The sequence below is a fragment of the Bombus affinis genome, chromosome 1 (genome assembly GCF_024516045.1).
Source record: "Bombus affinis isolate iyBomAffi1 chromosome 1, iyBomAffi1.2, whole genome shotgun sequence".
NCBI classification, from domain to species: domain Eukaryota; kingdom Metazoa; phylum Arthropoda; class Insecta; order Hymenoptera; family Apidae; genus Bombus; species Bombus affinis.
This window is the reverse complement of record NC_066344.1, coordinates 14,591,978-14,607,838: the sequence shown is the minus strand read 5'-3', so window position 1 is coordinate 14,607,838 and position 15,861 is coordinate 14,591,978. Positions and strand designations below refer to the sequence as shown.

The 15,861-nt window shown below is 28.3% G+C and overlaps 4 protein-coding genes and 1 long non-coding RNA gene across 9 annotated transcripts in view; 3 read left to right on the top strand and 2 right to left on the bottom strand.

Moving 5' to 3' along the window:
• The first annotated feature begins 610 nt into the window (after window positions 1-610).
• LOC126928177 (T-complex protein 1 subunit eta) lies at window positions 611-4,020 on the top strand. Its single transcript, XM_050744035.1, has 6 exons — window positions 611-777; window positions 1,375-1,635; window positions 1,867-2,196; window positions 2,279-2,751; window positions 2,822-3,091; window positions 3,162-4,020. The coding sequence occupies exons 1-6, from the start codon at window positions 775-777 to the stop codon at window positions 3,451-3,453; spliced, it is 1,629 nt and encodes a 542-aa protein (XP_050599992.1). The 5' UTR covers window positions 611-774; the 3' UTR covers window positions 3,454-4,020.
• Window positions 4,021-4,177: 157 nt separating this feature from the next.
• LOC126928693 (thiamin pyrophosphokinase 1-like) lies at window positions 4,178-12,938 on the top strand. Of its 2 annotated transcripts, XM_050744341.1 has the most exons (7): window positions 4,178-5,070; window positions 5,147-5,248; window positions 8,574-8,744; window positions 8,873-9,135; window positions 9,207-9,311; window positions 9,389-9,551; window positions 9,633-12,938. In XM_050744341.1, exons 1-7 carry the CDS (start codon window positions 4,590-4,592, stop codon window positions 9,791-9,793), a joined length of 1,446 nt encoding a protein of 481 aa, XP_050600298.1. In that variant the 5' UTR covers window positions 4,178-4,589; the 3' UTR covers window positions 9,794-12,938. The 2 variants fall into 2 exon arrangements, with proteins under 2 accessions (XP_050600298.1, XP_050600307.1); XM_050744350.1 differs by lacking the exons at window positions 4,178-5,070; window positions 5,147-5,248 and adding an exon at window positions 8,289-8,426.
• On the bottom strand, window positions 6,611-8,676 carry LOC126928774 (mitochondrial protein C2orf69 homolog). Of its 4 annotated transcripts, none has more exons than XM_050744505.1 (6): window positions 8,528-8,676; window positions 7,723-7,857; window positions 7,501-7,625; window positions 7,279-7,429; window positions 6,965-7,208; window positions 6,611-6,874 (listed from the first exon to the last, which is right to left on the bottom strand). In XM_050744505.1, the coding sequence occupies exons 1-6, from the start codon at window positions 8,543-8,545 to the stop codon at window positions 6,672-6,674; spliced, it is 876 nt and encodes a 291-aa protein (XP_050600462.1). In that variant the 5' UTR covers window positions 8,546-8,676; the 3' UTR covers window positions 6,611-6,671. The 4 variants fall into 4 exon arrangements, with proteins under 4 accessions (XP_050600462.1, XP_050600472.1, XP_050600482.1 ...); XM_050744515.1 differs by lacking the exon at window positions 8,528-8,676 and adding an exon at window positions 8,380-8,398; XM_050744525.1 differs by lacking the exon at window positions 8,528-8,676 and adding an exon at window positions 8,029-8,165.
• LOC126928840 (uncharacterized) lies at window positions 11,678-15,763 on the bottom strand. Its single transcript, XR_007716952.1, has 2 exons — window positions 14,953-15,763; window positions 11,678-13,818 (listed from the first exon to the last, which is right to left on the bottom strand). It is a non-coding gene; the product is annotated as an uncharacterized LOC126928840 (long non-coding RNA).
• Window positions 12,788-15,861, top strand: part of LOC126927175 (V-type proton ATPase 116 kDa subunit a 1) — a 53,921-nt gene continuing 50,847 nt past the window's right edge. Inside the window, exon 1 of the mRNA XM_050743523.1 lies at window positions 12,788-12,937. The gene's annotated coding sequence lies outside the window, so the exon portion shown is untranslated. The remainder of the gene's footprint in view (window positions 12,938-15,861) is intronic.

The window sequence follows — 15,861 nt, the reverse complement described above, 5'->3', positions numbered from 1 at the left end:
TTTTAAAAAAGCTTACTAAAAGCTAAATTGGTGGAATGGTAATATTTATTATTTTATATACATTACTATTAGGTAAAATAAAAGGCATACAATGATATAACATTAAAAGATTAAAGCAAGACTAAAAGCATTACATAAATGTTATTTATTTTAATCATAGTTATTGTAAAAAAAAATTACGCTTCCAAAGTAGCATGAAATTTTTGCTATTAAAACGTTAATACAAGAATACGTATATACGTATTACGCTGTACTCGAAAACAATAATTTTGTACAAATTTCGTTTAAACGATTTCGAATATTCGACCTTTTGTGATGAAGGTTATATAGTAAAATATTAAAAACTAACAAAAGTAAAAAGCCGAATTATCATCTACTTTTTTCATTACTTTATTATATTTTCTATCCATTATTAAAACATAAAATGTTACATAGTTAGGAATACAGTTAAAGTAATTGCATCAATATATACGTATTAAAATGTACACATGTACATACTCCAACTCATGTAATATATTTATTTTATATTTATATAATTATCTATTTCAAAAATTATAATTTAAATTATCTCAAACATTAACAGGTTTAAATTCGAGATTTTTATTGGTCAGCCACTTTTTATGAAGCTACTTCCGTTAAGTGTGAACGATACCTAACGCTTGTATCCTACTAGAATCATCTCGAATACTATTTACAGGTTATTGAAGTAACTTTGCTCAAGCACAGTGACTGAAATTTTAAGAAACTGAAAAGTTATAACGTGGGTTTATAAAAATGGTAAGCTGAATAAATTTTTTATTTAGATTACAGAAAACATAAAACTTTTACTAAAAAATATGAATTTAGATTTATATTACGAATTTTGTTATAAACCGCTATATGTCGAAAATTAATATTATTTTATGCCAGCAAAATACTGTTCTTTCTAATAATAATGGGGAATTCTATACAAATGAGTTATTAAGCCTAGAAAACTAGTAAAGCGAAATTACAGAAAAATGAGTATTGCATTATAGCTCTAACCTTATATGGAGATTAATTTCGGCTTACTCCCACAATGTGCATGTGGAAACAATCTAATTAATAGATGGTGGTATTTCTAAAGTTCCAATAAAAACTGATCAGTTTTATTTACTATAGATATTTAACGTGATAACAAAAGAAAAAAATATTGTTTCTTAATTCATTTGTCTTGCTGAAATCTGACAGACATCATTAGTTTTTTGCAGCCATAGTGTCATAAAAGCACATGTACATGTATTAAATACAAAATATTAAAAATGGGAAGATACATGAGAGTACATAATTATTGTTATTATAATAATCATTAACAATGAATATCTAATTCATTCATATATGTGTATTTTTTTGTAGCAACCTCAAATAATTTTACTTAAAGAAGGCACAGATGCATCACAAGGAAAACAACAGCTAATATCAAATATAAATGCATGCCAAATAGTAGTAGATGCTGTCAGAACTACTTTAGGTCCTCGAGGGATGGATAAACTTATTGTTGATCAAAATGGAAAAGCAACTATTTCCAACGATGGTGCAACCATTTTAAAACTACTGGAAATTGTTCATCCTGCAGCAAAGACCCTAGTTGATATTGCAAAGTCTCAAGATGCAGAGGTAAATAATATGTCATAAATATAAACTCTGTAAAAACTTAAAACGTGATGTAATCAAAATATAACATTACTAGTTAATATACAGAGAACAGTATGTTAAGAACTTATAGACTGGTAACGTCTTGAAGATATGTAGTTATCTCAATAGTGTTCAAACATTTTATTAAATTATATCCTATATTAAACTCGTAATTGTTTTATATATGCTTCAATTTTATCATTTATATTATAGGTAGGTGATGGTACTACGAGTGTAGTTTTATTAGCAGGAGAATTCTTGAAACAAATGAAACCGTTTATTGAAGAAGGAGTACATCCACGTATAATGATTAAAGCTCTTCGTCTTGCACTTCAAGTAGCAATTGAAAAAATAAATGCAGTAAGTGTAAAGATAGATAAGTCTGACCAAACAAAACTAGTGGAACTTTTAGAAGAGTGTGCAGCTACATCTATGAGTTCAAAATTAATTCATCAGCAAAAAGAGTTTTTCAGTCGTATGGTTGTAAAAGCTGTCATGATGCTTGATGAGATGTTACCTCTCAATATGATTGGTATTAAAAAGGTAAATTTATTTGAAAGCTAATTTACACAATATTGTAAAAAATGCTAAGTTACATTTGTTTATTATTACACATATTATATAGGTTTCCGGTGGAGCATTGGAAGATTCAGAATTGATTAAAGGTGTAGCTTTTAAGAAAACATTCTCTTATGCTGGATTTGAAATGCAACCTAAGAAATATCAAGATTGTAAAATCGCTCTATTAAATATAGAATTAGAACTTAAAGCAGAAAGAGACAATGCTGAAATACGTGTGGATAATGTTATGGAATATCAAAAAATAGTTGATGCTGAATGGCAAATTTTATATGACAAGCTTGACAAGATTCACAAGAGTGGAGCACAAGTAGTATTATCGAAATTACCAATCGGTGATGTCGCTACGCAATATTTCGCAGATCGGGACATGTTCTGCGCAGGTAGAGTTCCTGAAGAGGATTTAAAAAGGACAATGAAAGCATGTGGTGGAAGTATTCTGACAACTGTACATGGCATCAAAGAATCAGATCTTGGTAGATGTGAAATGTTTGAAGAAAGACAAATTGGAGGAGAAAGGTATTTTAAATGCAACAAATAATCGGACGTTAATAATTAATGATTATTATATCAAAATAATTATTTTTAGATTTAATTTCTTCTATGAAGGATCACGTGCTAAAACGTGTACATTTATACTTCGCGGAGGAGCAGAACAATTTTTAGAAGAAACGGAAAGATCTTTGCATGATGCTATCATGGTTGTTAGACGTTTGTTTAAAACAAATGCCTATGTAGCTGGTGGTGGAGCTATTGAGATGGAACTGTCGAAAACGTTACGAGATTATTCCCGTGTAATAGCAGGAAAAGAACAACTTTTAATTGGAGCAATAGCTCGTGCACTTGAGGTTATTCCAAGGTACGTTCAACTTTTATTTTATCATCTATAATTTTAATTTTTTAGAAAATAATAATTATATTAATTTCAGACAACTATGTGATAACGCTGGTTTTGATGCAACAAATATTTTGAACAAATTGCGACAGAAACAACATAAAGGCATGCATACGTATGGTGTTGATATCAACACCGAAGATATTGGTGATAATATGTTAGCTTATGTGTGGGAACCTGCTGTAGTAAAAATTAATGCCTTAACAGCTGCAACTGAAGCAGCATGTCTTATTTTATCTGTTGATGAAACTATAAAAAACCCCAAAAGTAGTCAGGATAATGGACCACATGCTCCAATGGGTCGTGGCATGGGAAGACCAATGTAATAATAAATCGCTTTATTAACTTAAAGAAAAAACATGTGCTAATGTATTGCAACAATTCGCTTATATCATTACAAATTATTCAACACAATTTTTACATACTTCTTTTCTATATTATAATATAAAATAAAATAAATTTCAATGTCTTGTTCCGGAAATAGTTAAATATTTTATCGCAAAAATATTTTATCACAATCAGAATAATATAGTAACATAATATTATGTTTATCATGTTTTACATATATACGTACAACCCACGTACAACCCGTAATACCCACTTTTCATTTATAAAATTGTAAATTATTGATTTAATTGCGAAATTTAATATTAAAAGGAAAAATTCTTTGTACGCTTCGCAAAAAATTAAAAGGACATGAAAATATCGTCATTACATTATTGACCTTATAAATGTTAACATCAACGGTAACGGTAGCTACTGCTTATTTGTTATTAAATTACGCCATCATCGTATCACGAAATTCGTAAATAGGTCTCGATTTAGTTTTAATGTAATATTTTACATTTGCTTACTATTTTTAATAAAAAGCATTTCCTGTTTCACAAGTTTAAGAGTGTTGAGATAAAAATATAATATTATTTTGTTCATTATCCTTACCTTACATTATCCTTAAAATACCTGTATTCTTAACTTAAATATTTAAATATTTTCACTGTAAACTTATTCTAGGGATAAAAATTTTCACTAAAAATTTTTATGAAGAGCATCACTGTTACTATAGTAGCAATTAAAATGACAATTATGTTAATATCAAAGTTTGTGTTTAATTACGAATCTTCCGAAGCGAAATTCGAGCTGTTATTTCGATAATTGGAGTTGTTGATAACTTGTAGATTTGTAGACAACTTCATTTGTGTAACCAGTTTATGACAGATTAATTTTGACTGTGTTCAAGTTCGAAGGAAATAGAATGAGTTACATGCTGTTTGTAAATAAAGCCTGGTGTAAATGATGTGATCGTTAATTATAAAAAACACATATTTTATATGAATTTGTTATGAGATATATGAAACATATACTTGAAAAAAGAAACTACCCGATTAATATGAACAAAATTTTGATTTAACAAAAAAGTATTGCTTATAACTTTTTGTTCAATTAGTATAGGGAAACGGTAAATATGAAAACGATAAATGTGAAAATCGAAAGATTTTGGAAACGTCGATTTTTGCGAAAAAAGTTGAAGTATACGTTAATTTGTGTATTCATAATTTCTATTATTTTCATTATTCGTCAGTTAGTTTACTTTAAAAAACTTAATCAAGCAACCGTAGGAAAATACATTAGTGGATCTGTACGAAAAACTAATTATATAGATGGTAAAATGAATTCAAGATGGAATGAACCATTGCATTCAAAATTACTTCGTGATAAGAAAGGTCGAACTGTATCGTTACGTGGAACGCGTGATCAAGATATTTCAAAATACTTGCCAAATGTACGGGAGAAATTTGTTTGTTTTACCTCAAAAGAGGAGATAGACTTTTTTAAAATTAATGATAACTACTGTGATTGTCCTTTGGATGGTAGTGATGAGCCTGGTACCAATGCGTGTAATAATGGTGTCTTTAATTGTGAACATTCATCCTTGCAATTTATAGGTATACTTAATAATTTAAATTTTATTATATAATATTTATTTTTCTATTAATGACATTATGATTATTTTTGAACAAGTCCCAATAAAAATACCATCTTATAAAGTTAATGATGGATATTGTGATTGTTGCGATGGATCTGATGAATGGGCTGAAGTTAAATTATCACACTTAAATAATGGTAACTATTTTTATTAAGGAAACTATATAAATTTAATTATTTAACAATAATTTGTTTCAGAATCTGGAAGTATAATTTACTATCGTACAAAATGTCCAAATAGATGCTAGGAAAATTCAAATTAATATCATAGAATATTTATTTTGTATGGATTATTATCTAAATTAATGTCTCTATATTATAGATAAAGTTTTACAGTGTATCAAAGTTATTTTCTAAAATTTTTTTGTAAAGTTTATATATTATTTGTAATATTATATAATATTAAAGGTATGTTACTTAAGTTATTGAAAAGATATATCAAAATTTAGTAAAAATTCTGTTTAAATGATGCATTAATAATATGTTACAAAATTTGTCATAAAATATATTTTATGTTCATATTAAGTTATCATATGAAAATAATATTTTGGCATTAACGTATGATGCTACATATATTATCAATATTTATTTTTATATTTATTATACATGCATAAATGTTGAATTGAAGAGCTAAATGCGATTTATAAAAAGAATTTGAATATAAATTATAATTAAAATTTTATATCATCTTGTTACAATTATGGATTTCCTTATTCATTTGCTATATGAACATACAATTTTTTAATTATACAGGGTGATACTAGGTGGGTGATACAACCGGGCTGGTGATGATTCTATACGAAAAAATAAGCTGGAAATATAGAATAAAACTTTTTCATGCGATGCTTTCTTTCCGAGAAAATTGGATTTACTCGAATATATTTAAACTTGACTAAGTACTGACTAGATATGAGCAAATCAGCAGGAGGTTATTCTGCACACGAAAATAAGTTAAAAATAATGTAAAATTAAATTTTTCAATTTAAAACCTTATTTTCAAGAAAATAAAGTTTAAACATGTTTGGTTAAGAACCTGGTCTTGTACAAGCGCAAAATACATTTTCAAATCTATTTTCTCTGAGACAAAGCTCTCTGCAGAAAGATTTGTTTTATATTTACGACTTATTTTCATATGCAGTTTAGCCTCTTGTCGATTATTTATTCCTCTTCAGTCTGGTACTAGCCAAGTTTAAGCATACTTGTCAAATCTTCAAACTTGATTTTCTCAAAAAGGGAGCGTCATAAAATTTATTCTACATTTTAAAAAAAAATTTATTCTACATTTTCGACTTTTCTTTTCACGTAGAGTCATCTTCTACCTGGTTGCACATTCCTCCAGCCTCTCCCTTACATGGTAATACAAAATTGATATTTTATACTTAATTCAAATAATTCTATCATATGCTCTACCATAAAAAGAATTTTTATGGAATGTGATACTGTACTTAAGAAGTTCATATATGTTCATATCACCTAATTAATGAAATAAAACATCAGAAATCATTATAGGCACTTTCCATTTAATGTTATCACTATAAATAACGTTACTGTATACATAATATTACTGTGTATAATTCTGAATAGCTTTAAGAACATTGAAATGATTTTGTAAACTTCTTGTCTTATCTGCGAAATGTAAAGTTCGTTTTATAGGAATTCCTAAATTTCGTAAAATATTACAGAAATGACTTTCTTCTTCACCAATCCATGGACGATCAGAATCTTGAACTTGATATGGCGTAACATGAACATTAACATCTATCCCTACAGTAATATATATCAACGTTTAAAGAAAGTTAACAAAGCATTTAATAAATATATTGTAAAGGCTTCAAGCTCAATAAATAGTATTACTTAATTTTGCAAAAGATTCTAATATGGATTTCTCCACAATCCATGTATCCTTAGAGCCTGCATGTGCACCATCCAACCACCACATGCTTTCAATGAGACGTATAAAGTTATTAATTTCAATATCAGGATCTAATTTAGTTTGGTAATAATGAAACTCATGGAGTAATTGATTTAAAACAATACAACCTTTGCTAAAGCCAACTAATGTTAGTTTTGCTTTCTCAATATTCAAGTGAGTGAGTTCCTAAACATCAAATATATTTGTATCAATTAAAAATTATAAGTTTACAGTTCATAATTTATAGTATGTATACCTTGTCTGTATTATATATATTAATTCTATTTACAGAAGATTTAAGTAATTCTTGTAAATGTTTTAAAGCATTATGCGTTGGACAAAATACTGGTATACCATATTCTTTTGATGGTACAAAGTTATCAAAATAACTTAACGTTTCTAATACCCTAAAACAATATTGCAGTTAATAATAATAAAAATCAAATATATCATTTTTAACATAGCTTATAAATATCACCTAGATGGTCGAATTAAAAACACATGTTTTGTAGGAAAGTTAATAGTAAGTATTTTGGCTGTATTTTCTAAACTCCATTCTATATACGTTTTGCTATCTGCATATTTCATATTTTCTTGAGTGTCCTATAATAAAAATGTGTTTATATAAATGTTTATACACTGTACTATATTATTGTTTAATAAAGCTATTTAATTTAGTTATGCAAAGCATTTTATGTACCTGAATATCACCTCCAAAATATAAAAGAATATCCTGACTTGATGGTAATATCGGACGTGAATAAATTATATCATCACATCGACCGGTAATTCCGGGAACATTTTTCCAAATCCAAATTTTAGATGACATAATGTTCTGAGATGATTTTATACAATAAGGTTAGAATAAAAGTATAATAAATTACATTATTATATTCATCCAATTTGTGAATATAACAAATTACATTATGATATTCTCCCAATTTGTGAATATAACAAATTACATTATCGCAAAATTATTTTATAATTCCTTCACAATTATACATACTTGTTTAATGCTAATGTCTACTACATACTAATACGAATATTAGTGCTAAAGAACGGCGGATTTATTTAATGGCTGCAATATTGTAGTTTTACTTGAATTTATATTTTTAACAATTTAGTACTTCAATGTAGCTGTTCCTGTTGAATAAAATTTCTGTTGCACATACGTAAGACGTGGAATATGATCAAATTTACTTAAGGATTCTATAAATTTTTGTAATGCCAAAGCATATGATCTTTGTGTTGCAATAACAAAACGATATGCATTTAAATTTTTATATAAAATGGAGTTAATATAATTATTTTGAGTATAAAACATATGTACACAAATTATGTACAATTTTAAAAGTACCATTTTGAATTTGAGTTTCGTCGCGAATAAAGTCCAACAATTATTACGTAAGATATAACAAAAATAGAGAACGTCGATTCCAAATTTTATTACGTTCACAGTAAATCTTAAATATTTTAATATTATTTAAATAATCAAAATTATTTGCCTTTAAATTGTATGACATAATCCAAATCCATACGTATCTTTTTCAGTTCTAAAAAGATATAAATCAAAGCTAGTCATGCACTGTGATTCAAACTTTACAACGGTGTGGGATCCTCTTCAAATATTTAATTATCATACACACTATAAGTACGCTGTTGTTATACTGAACAGTCCACTTTATTGGAAAGATAATACTTTACTTCAAATTTGGAAAAGAGGTATGTTTCCTGTTCTTAAAACTAGTTGAATAACAAATAAAGAAGATTATTTATTAAGATAAGAGGAGATTACATATATTTGGTAATCTTTGTTAAAAATAATTCATTCAAAAGTGTATGTTATTCAGCTCAGGTTAATGTTACTGTTGATGGTGGAACGTACAGATGGCTACACTATTTAGAAGAACAAGGTATTGATTTATTAAATGGAAATAATACTGACTATGTACCAAATTTAATTACTGGTGATATGGATAGTTGCTCTCCTTTAATTCTTGAAAAACTAAAAAGTATGGGCTCAATGATTATTAAAACACCTGATCAAGATCACACAGACTATACGAAAGCTTTGCTTCAATTGGGACAATATGCTAAAAAAGAAGATATAAAGGTAATGTAGAATATTTTATCTTGATTTTTTGAGTGAATTATACCCAATAATGAGACGATTACTGTTTGCAGTTAAATGGAATATACGTGTTTGCAGACACTTCAGGGAGATTTGATCATATCATGGGAAATATTAACACACTTTATAGAAGCGATAAGATTATTGAACATGTACAAGTAATTATTACTTATTTAATTGTAACTTATATTTATTTTAAGATATTTTCATTTATTAAATTTTATGTATTTTTTAGGTGATTCAAATTGCAAGCAATTCATTGACATGGGTTTTAAGACCGGGTCTTCATAGTATAATCATTCCTAAAATTTTGGTAGAAAACAATAGCTGGTGTGGACTGTTACCAGTTGGTGCACCTGTTAACTGTATAATAACAACTGGTTTGAAATGGAATTTAAGTATGTATTGACCAATTTAATGAAAGCGATATGTTTGAATTGGTTCAGTATTATAGAAAAAAAATGTGTTTCATCTCGTAGACAATGCAACATTACAATTTGGGGGTCTTGTGAGTTCTTCAAATACATATGACAATTGCTCTGAAGTAACTATAAATACAGATTCACCAGTGATATGGACTATGGGTATAGAACCACTTCAAAAGACTACAAGTAATTATGAAATATCACAAAGTACTTGATAGCATCCTGTGTTAATTGTTTTTCAATATTTTCTGTACATTTGAAAATATGTGTTATAGAATTAATAATATTTATAATACTATAATATCATAGTATGTACTTGAATATTTTCTAAAGTTGTTGTATATTCTATTCCAATTGATCAATTTCTTTATAATAGGCAGATTTCTCTGAATTTAAATTACAAAAATATTAAAGTATATATTTTTTTATTTGTTCAGCATAATTTATATTTATAAGCTTATAAGGTTTATGGAAAGTTGGATATTTTTTATATAAAGTTATAAAGGTTCAAGAATAATATTTAAAAATTTTGAAACTTTAGATCTTACTAAAAACGTTTTATTTTTTTATTATACGATTTTAAAAATATGTTATGCTTGTTGTTTAAATAACACGTAAAAGAAATGTATATACTAGATATATATATATTAGATTCTTTGTTAATAACTCAAGTGATACATTTGTTCTTTTCAATCATAATAATATATGATTGAAAAGTAGAAAATTTATAAGATAAAAAGTAAACTTTTTAAGTTTATAATTTAATGCTGGTACTTATTACCATGACAAAATTTGCAAAGGTAATTTATAATTTTAATAATTTTTATCTTAATATGTTATTGATATTAAACAGGTAAATATGTTTGATCACTTTTTAATTTATATGTACTTAATAAAAGCTAAAATTTCATTAAAATAATACACTCAAACTCTTTGGTATATTATTTAATTATCTAATAATAATCGGTATAAGTAATAGTGTACATATAAAAAAAGATGAAAATTCAAATTTACTACAATAGTTCCTCTTTCATTTGAAAATTCTATTTAAAAGCTGAATTTTTATATGACATAAAATAGAATTGTACTTAAGAAAATTATTTGTATAACTGTTATAAAAGATTATTTCAAAGCATTAAATAATTTGTAGTAATCTTCAACCCAGGTAAATTTTCGAAAAAGACAAAGAGAAGGAAAGTTTATATATAAAACCAAATTCCATTGACTACAAACTATGAAATCCAAAACTAGTATTTTCTATACTCCCTTAAGTTATTAGTAACAGTAAACTATATTTTTGGTTTAATACATAATGAAAATATATATTGATAATAATAAAATTGACATATTCTTTAAATGTTTCCTATATTTAATCTTAGTCTTTTCTTTCGAAGTTATATAATAATTAGGAATATACATATGTATATAATTTGTATATAATATGTATATTGTATATGATCTATGGTAATTAGACATTTGATCGATGATTAGTTAGTCAAAATAATATTAAGAAGTACCAATCAATTGAGTGTTTCTCAATTAAATCAAGCATATTAATAACTGCTACTATTTATGAATAGTCGTATGAAATAGATTTTTTAATTATGGATTTATGCACTCTTAATAACGATAATAATGTGGTGTAAAAAGAAAAATTGAAAAATTAATGTTATAAAGGTCGGAAAATTATTAACTGTTTGTGTATATGTATGTACGCACATGAACAAAAATGATAATTAGTTGTCTTTATTTTGTTTAAAAAATGACAAATTATACTATTGCACATATTAAGATGTAATTAAGTAAATAACGTCAATTCAAAATATGTATTTACTTATATTTATTGTATATAACACACCAATTATAGACTATGGATTTCGTAATTAAAAAATATCAATACATAAGAATCTCGAATTTTATCATTATCATTTTATAATTTTTAATCCTATACAAATTGGATAGAAAAGACACTTAATATGTATGACGTTTTGCATGTATCTAAACTGTCTATGATTTGAAAAAACGACGTGATTGGAATATTTTAAATATGGATAAGTATTTAATCACTGGAATAGTTAAAAATTTCAACTATGGCATGATTATTTTTCAGATACTTATATTCACAACCTTATGTGTATATTATATAATATCCTGTATATTACAGTTGATAGTCCAGTTTCATAGTTCCGTATAAAATTGTACATACGTATTTACTTTGGAAGAAAACAGTCTTTATATACAGTTAATTAATCACAAGAGCAATCGTAGGAGCCCTTCATTTCTGATATATAATCTCCTTATAAAAGTCTTGTTTCTTATTTCACATTGTTGAGCTCGATATTTACGATTTATTTGAGCATCATATGTATTTAATTTGAAACTCGTTACTTCAACTGATTTGCTCAATGAAATCCTCAATGAAGTCCTTGACCGAGTCAATGGTTTCCGCAGAATCAATCAATTTGTCCTTTTAGTAGTGTCACCGTTCTTCCGTTGCACTCATAACGCGTTGCATTTAATAGAAGGATGTACCACTACCAGTTTTAACAATAAGCTAGACGAAAACATGGTAACGATATAGAATTCCCTTCAAATTTTACATCTTCCATTTTTTTGTTTACCGAAAACCATCACAAATAATTTACTTTTCAGATATTTCAATTTAATGACACGTAATACATACTAAGAGCTGTAGTTAAAGAGTAACAAACAATTTTGCTTATTATTATCAACTTTACTGTAAATCTTTACACTGGGTATGTGTCTGCTTGCACGCGCATACGTGACAAATCTTTATATATATAAAACTGTCTAGAATTCGTCTATCATACTCAAAGATAACTGATAGTAACATGTATACTAGCAGTCATAGTTTATAATCTTCATTATTATTTAAAGTTATAATAATATAATAAAATTATATTACAACTGCCAATATAATAATAATAATAATATAAAAATGAGTTGTATAATTTGATTGTATCTACATACTTACATTGTAAAATCAGACACGCACGTGCAGACGCTATTAGTCGAACCGGGGGAAGCAAACCACTAAAATACGTACTTACGTGTGCACACAACACACATACATGTCACAACGATCAGCTGTAGCGATGTTTACATTTGTTGGCATCCTCGACGACGGTGTACCGCGTGGTGGGGTCGCGGCCACTGGCCAGTTTCTTGCGGTCTTTCGAACGGTTGGTATCGTTTTCGTCGTAGTTTTCTTGATCTAATTACTAATCATCGCTGTTAATCGTTCGCGTGTTTACGGTGAAAGTTTCACAAGGATATAAAGTGTGGCGTGGTGGATGTGTCAAATGTGTTATCATTGGTCTAATAATCGAAAGAAATCGGTAAGTTGTTGAGATCGTTTTTGAGATATCTGAAAATATTTGACGTAAAGTTCATCGTGTAACTAATTGTAAGTATATATATACATTTATTTCAAATGGTTCATTGATATTACATATTATACCATGCGTACTACACCATTACTGATTGAAATACGAAATATTATAAAGACGAGCAGCAAGGGTTCGTTAGTATACATATACATACATATATGCACATGCTCGAGTGTATTCTATCTATCGTTCGAATTATCGAATATACATATTGTGTGTTACGTAGTCGTAGTACTAGTGCAGTCGGTTTTTCGTTACGCGATATCGCGTGGCAGTGCTGCTGCTGTGCTGTTTCGCGGTTTTCGAAACACAAGATATGTGCATCGAACTCTTTACCGTTATCTCATCGCGTGCATTTTCGCATGGCTAACAATAATCGGCAATAACTCCTTGAAAGTACTTAATCTTCACGGATACCACTATGTGAGCGTTGTTTAATTAGACCTTGGTGATCTTCTATCCTAGGCTACGCGCATATTCTCCATCGATGGTAACTTTTCAATTAGCTTTCGGTCAAGGTGAACCGCGCTGCAAACAATTGTGTCGCTTCGATTCTTCCGTGACGTTTTGCGTGCTTTAACAAGAGTAGTGCCGTTTGGCCCGAGTACTGTGCCTTGCTACCAAAATGGTGTCAGACACCGAGTGTAAATAACCTTATGAACGTAAGAATAGACGTACGAGACGAATTGGGTTTATATATCTGTTGCGCCGAAGCCGAAGAAAGCGTTTTTGTGTGTATTAGACTCAGGGGAATAGTTGGTACGCGTTTTGGCAACCGTTCTTACTAGATTTCGCACAGATGTATCGAAAGAAATTTCTGACACGGTTACCTAGATTTTCGAAACGCCAATAATTAATTCATAATAGGTCGTAACGAAAATAATTCTGTTTTAAACATACGTTTGTTATTTAATTTTGAATTGTTATTTAAATTGTAAATTTGAATTTTTGCTGAATTACGAATGATTAAGTACTTTGTAGAAATTTTAGAAACTTTTAAACCTATTAGTGTGTTAATGTACTAACGCTTTAAAGAAATATTTATATATTCATTTTAGACGAATAATTAATATGCGTTGCGCAAGGTATCAGAGACGTAAATACGGGTTCATAAATTTCAATCTTTTAAGTTATTTTAAACGCAGGAGATAATTTTAACAAATCATTATCAAGAATTTGAACGTTACTGCGTCGCGTAGGCTTATGTTGGATATTTACGTTAAGAGATTATTAACATTCTTAGCTTTTTGAAAAATCATATCAATAAGAATGTGTTTTATATAACGTTCAAGTAAATTAAATTTTAATGTATGCGTTATATTATATGTAGGCATGGAAACGATTAATATATTATTTAAAATCATTCAGAAATTTCCATTATTTAGTACATTTTTAAGATATGACGTTATTTATACTAAATCTTGTACTTGTAGGTATATGTATATATTTAGGAAATATAATCAAAATGAGCGTGAATTAAAAAATATTAGATAATATAAATAGTTTCTTAATATTAATATTTAATTAATTATTCATAGATACCACTGAGTAAAAATAATATTATCAGAATATGATCTGCTACAATCAAATAACTCCATTACTTTCATATTATTTTAATAACTTCATTACTTAAAATATAATTCTTAAATAAACGAAATATGCTTCAGAATCAAATTCTAGGGCTGAAAGTGCATACACAGTTAAATAGTGATAAAAGTAAAATATTAGAGAAGTTCATATAGCGTGATTAAGAAGTTTTAACTCTTGTCGATGCCGATATAGACGATACAGTTAACCATGAACTGTAGTATATTTCTAAAATGAAACAAGAGTGAACAAAGGGCTAAAACATAGTTTATGCCTAACACTCTTATTTTATAGTTATACAGTACATATACATTACATATATATATAAAAGTTACGAGATACTTGGTAAAAGATTAATATACAACATGAATACTAACCTCGTTTCATATAGAAATTAAATGAAATCGAATAAAACATACAATGTTTTTGGGATATATATATAAATGAAATAAACTACACAGTTTTCTTTGTTCTTTTTTCTCTACTCTCGCCGTCGCATCGCTCTCTTCACACAGCTCTCTATTCGACTAATCTGTTCACATTTCGTACCCGCTCATGTTCGTAACTTATAACACATAGTGTCATCTTCTTCATGGCAACCTCTAATAACAAAATTCTCTAGGAGTATACTAAAATGATATTTTTCCAACAAGTCTCATAACAATGTTAATGAAATTTCACAATGTTTCGTCTAACGTACACGTAATATGTAAATTTGTAAAGGGTATCCTACAAGTGTCGGAATATTTTCACGAGGTTATGTACATGATATGTATATGCATGAGAATATTCTATTGCAGGTGTTGAAATACTTTTTGAGCCACTGTGTATTACTATCGAAGAGTCACGCGAGATGTTTCGTCGTGTGTAACCATTCGCGACAACGAACGAGAACATTGTACGACATGCAAATGAATTGCAGACGGTGTTTGCGTGTAGTTGAAGTACGAAATCTATGCGTGCAAAGTTAGAACGATCGTACGAATATTTGCGCGCGCACACGTTCGCGGCCAGCTGTGTGAGAACAAAACTTGGCGCCGTTGTCTTGCATCAGCGATGCTAAAGTAATAAGGCGGTCGTGAATGTCAACATCGTCTAGACAGGCGGTAGAATCTTTTGGCAGGTGGAAAGAGCGGAAAATCTAGGAGCGTCTGACTGCAGACGTTTTTACTAGTCGTATTCCCTTCTTCTCCCTCCTTCCTTTTTTAATTAGACATAGAGTCCGCTGTTAATTCACCACTGTCTGCGTCGCGTTGCGTCGCAGAAAACACTGAGATATAAATAAA

Excerpts from the sequence above, each read along its gene's own strand:
- LOC126928177 (XM_050744035.1), top strand. Across the intron at positions 1,636-1,866 it reads CAAAGTCTCAAGATGCAGAG|GTAGGTGATGGTACTACGAG; the intron begins GTAAATAATATG and ends TTTATATTATAG. Across the intron at positions 3,092-3,161 it reads GCACTTGAGGTTATTCCAAG|ACAACTATGTGATAACGCTG; the intron begins GTACGTTCAACT and ends TATTAATTTCAG.
- LOC126928693 (XM_050744341.1), top strand. The coding sequence starts at position 4,590 with ATGAAAACGATAAATGTGAAAATCGAAAGATTTTGGAAACGTCGATTT. Across the intron at positions 5,071-5,146 it reads TTCATCCTTGCAATTTATAG|TCCCAATAAAAATACCATCT; the intron begins GTATACTTAATA and ends TTTTTGAACAAG. Across the intron at positions 5,249-8,573 it reads ATTATCACACTTAAATAATG|TTCTAAAAAGATATAAATCA; the intron begins GTAACTATTTTT and ends TATCTTTTTCAG.
- LOC126928774 (XM_050744505.1), bottom strand. Across the intron at positions 7,626-7,722 it reads ATTTTGGAGGTGATATTCAG|GACACTCAAGAAAATATGAA; the intron begins GTACATAAAATG and ends TTTTTATTATAG. Across the intron at positions 7,430-7,500 it reads TTTTTAATTCGACCATCTAG|GGTATTAGAAACGTTAAGTT; the intron begins GTGATATTTATA and ends ATATTGTTTTAG.